A 7,186-nucleotide genomic window follows, 5' to 3' on the forward strand; every position below is an offset into this window, starting at 1 on the left:
TTGAAGTATTAACCAGGCTACAACACACTTATATGTTAATTGTATTTATTGAATTTAGTTGGGACAGCTTAGTAAGGGATTTTACATGAATATGTGAAAATCGATCCACATGGCATCTTCAAGTAGCATCATGGTGGCAGAGTGCTCGAGGCAAACAGACAGAATGTAAGCAAATGGAGAAAATCTTTTCACTACCTTGAGTTTAGAACAAAATGCTTCCAATACATAAAAGCAAAATGAAATACACATTTACTCATTTGACAGCACACATGCAGCACAGACACAGAAATGCTGCAAGTAGTAGAGAACAAAGGAAATCTTCTGAGGAGCCTTTAAAGAATGAGCAGGTCAAACTGCCAGCTCACACCTACAGAGTTGCATTTAGCTGTTACTCATTACTCGTCTTCATCTTTGTTAAGCACACCCTGTACACTTAAAATGTATTTCCAATTTAATTATTGTTGAATGTATATTTATTAGCTCGTTTTATGTATTTGCAGGGGGACGAATCATTCCAAAAAATCTTGTATCTTGTTTATGTCAGTTGTTGATTCACTGGCTGCTTACATGTGTTGTGTTGTTCAGGACCTGACAGCCATTGGAGTGACCAAACCAGGCCACAGGAAGAAGATATCAATGGAAATCAGCAAGCTGAGCATCCCAGAGTGGCTGCCTGATTACATTCCTGTGAGAAAACACCTCTAATGTCGCCCCCACATGTTGTAACATTCATGAAGCTACTTCTCTGAGATTTCTTGTAATAATTTGAACCACTTGTGTTTAACCTTGTGTCATCATGGTCTCACAAAATCAGCAAAGCACAACATCCAGGATGATAATGACTTTTGTAATTAGATTGTCTGATTGCCCTGTCCTCTTTTCTTTTGTTTACTGCTCAGGCGGACCTGGGAGAGTGGTTGAGTGTGATTGGACTGCCTCAGTACCAGAAGAGATTGTGTGACAATGGCTATGACTCCATCACTATTGTCAAAGACATCACCTGGGAGGACCTGCAGGAGATAGGCATCACCAAACTAGGTGAGGAATTAGATGATCTGGATGTTGGTGGTCTCCCCAAAGGATGAAGCCATTCTATTTTTGCAGATGTCCTCGTATTTGCAAACAAGTCATCCTGTTATAATTGCACGGGGATAATTTCTTTTATGACTTGTAGCTTTAGATAGCAAGATAGAGAGCAAGCTCATGTGTGTGATGTGTGTCATATACCAATGTCAAATTATCATTTTAATGGTTGCATCACAGAAGTAAACAGAAGTTTGTTTGACCAGTACATTTTGTGTGGTCTTGAGTGAAGATTTTCTTTTTTCTTTTCTGTTTGCGAGGACAAGAAGGACGTTCACATTTAAGAGTGTTGTCTTTAAAGCAACGGACTCATGAAATGAAGAGAAATTCGATGCTCTGTTATCCCGTCATTTCCACGGAGGTCCCTGTTCATCAAACGCTCCATAACATTGCTTTGGACCACTGTGTGTACTATAAGAATTTCAATCTCTCTGTTCCAGGCCATCAGAAGAAGCTGATGTTAGCAGTGAAGAGACTTTGTGGCCTGCAGCGCTCTCGTAACCATGCCGACAGAGCTGGAGGCGGGACTGTCCGACGGAAGCCCCCCGCTGCCCTGGAGCTGGTGGCCATCGAACACACACCGACACGCAACGTGCACTCTCACACTCGCTCTGATGCTTCTTCTGATGACTGCTGCCCCTCCCCGCGCACCCCCAGGGCCCTCCTCTCCTTCCAGGACAGCGAGTTGAGTGCTGAGCTGCAGAGTGCTATGATGGGCAGGGCAGGAGGGGGAGCTGCCGAGGCGTTCAGCATCAGGGGTGTGACTTCTGCTGCGGTTGTATCTGCCATGTCAATCAGTCAGGAGAGCATTAGCGTGCGATCTCGGGGATCAGGGAATTCTGGGAATTCTGGAAATTCGAATTCAGGATATCCTCAAGATCAGCAAGCTGCACAATCTTCAGCCAGGACATCCAGCCGGTCTGAGGAGAGTCTGGGGGGTGGTGTTGGGGAGGAGGCCAAGCGTGGAGGAAGCAGTCCTGGAAGCAGAGGTAGGCAGAGACCCACAGAGATGTGGGAGCAGCAGATCCGCTCTGCTACCCCCAACAAACTCCCCTTCTCCCCCCTCACACCTCCACTAACCCCCAGTAAGATGCCTCGTTTTGCCTACCCAGCTGTCCCACCCAAGGCGAAACACTTCCAGTCCCCTAACCGCCTCCATCAGCCTCAGCACCACCCGTCCTCCTCTCCTTCCTCTCCATCCCCGCAGCCTTCCCCCACACAGAAGGCCTTCAGTTACCTCCACGCCCAGACAGGAGGCGTCAACGGGACTCAATGGGTGCTCTCCAAGCCTCTGCCTGGCGCTGTCCCCCTGCTAGGACCCCAACCTGGACAAGGCCCAGCTAATGGCATCCAGAGAGGTCCGCACAAGAAGCGCGCCCAAAGCCTGACACGCTATGCTCTGTCCGACGGCGAACCAGATGAAGACGACGACCTCGCTCTCTCCTGCACCTCCTCTTCCTCTGCAGCCATGCCCTCCTACGCCACACTGTCGCGCAGGCCAGGACGCGGGCACACGAGTGCCACAGGGACACAACGGCACATCAACCGCAGCCACTCGTTTGCCGTGCGATCCCGACGTAAAGGCCCACCCCCGCCACCTCCAAAGAGGATGAGCTCAGTTAGTGGCAGCCCGACACGTCAACCAGGAAACGGGAAAGTGGGGGAGCCAGAGGTGAAGGGAGGGGTGGAGATGGAGAGCACAGGCAGCGTGAGGAGCATTGCAGCCAGGCTAGAGGGCAGCAGCAGCAGCAGTCCAACCAGGAGGATAGATATACCACCACCTCATATCCCAGTCTCACCTGTTTTCAGCCCGGGTTCCTCACCCATTTCACGTGGAATGAGTCCCCATATCATCCTGCAGCACTCCAAACCTGTCCCTGCTCTGGGCGTGGGGGGCCTCAGGAGGACAGCAAGTGAGAGGACAGAAGTAGAGACTGGCAAACAAAGAGGTGGAGGCACAGAAGGAACACTTGAAGAGAAAGCAAGGAAAAGTGAGAGAACATCAAAGAGTGCTTCTGCATCTCCGAAGCACACTGACCACCTCCCTTTTGCTGAAGAGGGCAACCTCACCATCAAACAGCGGCCCAGGATGGCAGTTGTCACCCAAGGAGACACTGAACTCAAGACTCCTCCAGAGGGTCCAGTCCAGATCCCGAACATCCTGGAGCTCCCAGAGTTCAATCTGAAGGAGTCCGACACGGTGAAGAGACGACACAAACCCAAAGACTCATCAACACCTGAGGAGGCGACCACCCCCAACAGAGATGACAGCAACTCACAAGCCAACGGTCCCCACACTTATAATAATGTCAACATGCTGAGCGGCGATGAATCTCACCAGCTGAGAAATGTGTTCCACAGAGTAGGCTCCATGGGAAAAGGCCCAAAGCCTCCAGTGTCCTCAAAACCTTGCAGTCCTCTCAAACAACCCCCAAACAACAGACCAACAACCCCCCAGAAAGCACTGTCTTCAGGACAAGCCGGTGCACAAACAGCCATTCCTAAACTAACCAGCGTCCAGATTCACACAGTCTCCCCAAAGCTGGGTGGCAGTGGACACACACAGACATGTACACCTAGTCCCAAACCTGTCAGACGGCCTCAGACAGTGATGTCCATGCCGGAGAGTCCACAGAAAGCTGCTGGTGTGTCTGTTTTGAGACTCCCTCAGCCCAGCATGGCCTCGGCACCAACTGCAGGTAACACCGACCAAAAAACTAAACTGGTTTTAGTACTATATTTGGCTCATTTAAGAGAACTAATTGCTTCAAAATATATTTGTTTTTGATGATAGATGAATCCGTCACTTCTTGTCCCTCAGGTCTGAACATCACCATCGCCCAGAGTGTTGCATTCCCTGCTTCGTCTTCCTCAGCTCCAGCCCCTTCACAATCCATTTCAGCACCTCCTTCTCAGGCAGGGAAAGCAGGGTCGGCCCTGGCTGGTGCAGCCGGTCTGGAGGTGCTGGCTCAGAAGAGGCTGGAGCAAACCAGTACATCACTGGAGGCTGCTCTCAAAGTGGTGGAGAACAAACTGGCACAGGGAAGCGCTGTGGACGGGTAAGGACTTCTGATGTACACCTACATGTTAGAAGCTGGTTGTGTGCTGGATAAGGTATAACACCTCTTTATGTCCATCACCAGCATAAACAAAAACATTGCAAGTAGGCTTCAACAAAACTAAATGATGTCATTTATTGGCATAATGAGTTAGTTAGCATCACATAAATAGAAATTACAGTAAAAATGCTGCCACTTAATCAAGGCCATAATGTTCTGGAGTGTGAAGATGAAGGGAGAGCTCAGTGTGACCGCTGACGGTACAACATTAAGCCCCCCTGTGATAAATACTGCAGAGATCAGCTGAAGTTAACAAGAGTGACAGACAGCAGCATCTGAATTCAGACTTTGATCAGTTGATTTTTGTCTAAATAATGCCATCTTTAGCTGACTCTATACACTCTTATCAGTAGGCTTGTAACACTGTCCTGTCTGTTTCACAGTGGCAGCAACACAGTGAAGGCAGCAGGAAATATTCTGGATGACATCGGCAACATGTTCGATGATCTGGCTGACCAGCTGGACGCCATGTTGGAGTGACATCCTGAAACTCTGCCTCACAGGGACAAAGTTCCTTTTCTTCAGAGAGCAACAGACAAAACATGGAGAGAAGCCAGCAGGAGATCAGGATGAACCTTTGATTCTGGTAAAAACAGACACAGAGAGACAGTGGAGGGCTCAGCGCCTCTCAATGAATCAACAAGAGCACATTTGAGGATTTCCTGCACAACTTTTCCTCAATATTGCCCAGTTTCTCAACGCGAGCACTTCGCCTTAGGACACACACCTGGGAATGTTACTGGCGCAAAAACAAACAGCAGCTGCGAGATCAGCGTCCAGATGTCTGTGTGTGTGTGTTCAGTATATTATCACTAAAGGGAATGAGGGTCCATTTTAATCACCTGTTACCTGTAAATGTACAGATAAGTCTATGGTGGCACTGTGTATGTGTAGTCAGATATCTTTATACTGAGTATATTTATACTTCCATATGTTTGTTTTTTAACAAATGGAGTTCCTATTGACTGTTTCACTGTTTAAATCATTCTAGTGTATATTAGCTTTACTGTGTTATATCTATATTTTGCTGCTTATTGTCTATAACGTGAGGAATATATTGTTAATTGAATTAAAAGCAGCGTATTCCATATGTACTAGATTTGATTTCACATGTTTTTACCAAAGTCTTTTGTCCTCTTCAGGAGGCACATGAGGAGGTTTGTGTGAGCACAGCGTGAGGTAACATCCTCTCTCTAAAGCGTTTCTGTCAGTGAAAAGTCTGCGACCCACTAACAGGCTGCTAGGAATTGTGAAGTGTGCCGTTTTTAAAGAAAGGGAGACTCTTTTAATCATTTCAGCAGTAGTTTGGTACAAAGCTTTTCAATTGAGGTCAACCTCCTGAAAGATGATATTCCACATTGACTGAACACTGTAAGAGATTTACTGTAGGTATCATATAGAGGTGTCTTGTGTTCTACAGATTTGACAATGCAGAGTATGGAGGCTTGAGTGTGCCACCGGAATAATATGACTTTTATATGTTAAATTATAAAAAAATAAATAAATGGGTACATTTTTTATACACTATTGTAAATTAATGTATTAAAATTGCATTTAAACTATGAATTATACAAGTGAAAGTATAAAATACTGAAAAATATTTTTTATTTCCTTATTTTATCTTGATACTTTTAATCACAAAAAAATATTTTGGAAAGCCTTCACACGTCACCAATGAACAATGATGGTTGGTTGTTTGTTACAAACTGCTCCTCTGCTCTATACAAAAGCTTATATTTGGATTGGTGATCTCAGAGTTAACAGAAGCAGCAGTCATTCAGTATCACAGTGTTACAGCAGGTTTATTGAAGCCAGATATCTCAAACTGATAAGAACTTGAAAACTAGAGACTGTTGTTATGTCCCTCAACTTCAAATCTCAGAATTTTGTTACCTTGAGTTAGTTTATGCTTTCATTGACCTATTTCTCTATTTTAATGCACCTTATAGAGTATTCAAATCTGAAAAAGTGTTTAAATTAGTGTTAAATTAATTAATTAATACATCTGACTCTACTCATACACTTATCGTGTGGTTATATGCCTGTTAGTGACCCACCTTCTTTCAATGAGGCCAGTAAAGAAAAGTCACGACTTACAGCCGTCTGTAAACTGACACCGTTTCATACAAATGCACTGTCTGATTTTTTAAAACAGCACTCATAAAGTTCCCTCCAAACTTTTACAGGGAGTAGATTTGGGTGTACTGTAACATCAGGGAGTTTACATTTTTTTCAACATTTTGAGGTGCAAGTCATTTCGAAGTCATTGCATAAAGCACTATTGGTTCCTCTGTGTTATTCTGATGGATGCCTGTTACCTTTTATTAATATTTCAACTGAATTCTGTATCATCCTGGAAATAATTAAAAGGAGAATTTGTACTGAGGAAAGTGAAGTGGTTTTTGATGCAATGTGACTGCAGAGACCAGTGGTGCCCAAACCTTTTGTCATGGAGGGCCAAAAGAAAAAGATACTGGTGGACCACAGGCTAAGCAGCTACTGTATTGTAATGTATTGATGAGATGCAAAATGGTGTATACAGAAGCCCCGAGAGGCAAGTGAGAAAAAAAAATCTGGTAATCCATTTTGTAAGTCTGATCTATTTCGTTTTTTTCTCCTGTAGTTATGACCAAGAAAATATATATATATATTTTACAGGATAATTTTTCTCACTTGCTTCTGAGGGCTTCCTTCTTAAAAGGATCCCAAGTTCCCTTCATTTTTATCTTACAAAATGTAAAACAGCATGAACATCAATTCATATCGTAATAAAAAAAATATATATAAACATATGCTTTTGTTTTTTGGTGGGCCAAATCAAACTTAATGGCGTGCAACTTTGGCCCACGGCCCTGGCATAGACAGTCAGGTACAAAGACAGGATTGGGAGTTTTAGGCCATCGTGGCTTTCCATAGGTTTTCCTTTTCCTTTAGTTTCCTTCAGCTGTTTAGGAGACACTGCAATGCTGTTTTGCTGTGAAGTT

General features: G+C 44.8%; 1 protein-coding gene across 7 annotated transcripts in view; it reads left to right on the top strand.

The window, feature by feature from the left end:
* The window catches only part of LOC311250501 (CASK interacting protein 2), a 61,338-nt gene extending 54,346 nt beyond the window's left edge, over positions 1–6,992 (top strand). For all 7 annotated transcript variants that reach the window (XM_084342222.1, XM_084342224.1, XM_084342225.1 and 4 more), the window contains 5 exons: positions 586–687; positions 900–1,038; positions 1,524–3,782; positions 3,905–4,142; positions 4,586–6,992. In XM_084342222.1, coding sequence (XP_084198348.1) covers positions 586–687; positions 900–1,038; positions 1,524–3,782; positions 3,905–4,142; positions 4,586–4,682 — 2,835 coding nt within the window. In that variant the 3' untranslated portion in view covers positions 4,683–6,992. The remainder of the gene's footprint in view (positions 1–585; positions 688–899; positions 1,039–1,523; positions 3,783–3,904; positions 4,143–4,585) is intronic.
* The last annotated feature ends 194 nt before the right edge of the window (positions 6,993–7,186 follow it).

Source organism: Pagrus pagrus, assembly GCF_965226575.1.
Source record: "Pagrus pagrus genome assembly, chromosome: 21".
Classification (NCBI taxonomy): domain Eukaryota; kingdom Metazoa; phylum Chordata; class Actinopteri; order Spariformes; family Sparidae; genus Pagrus; species Pagrus pagrus.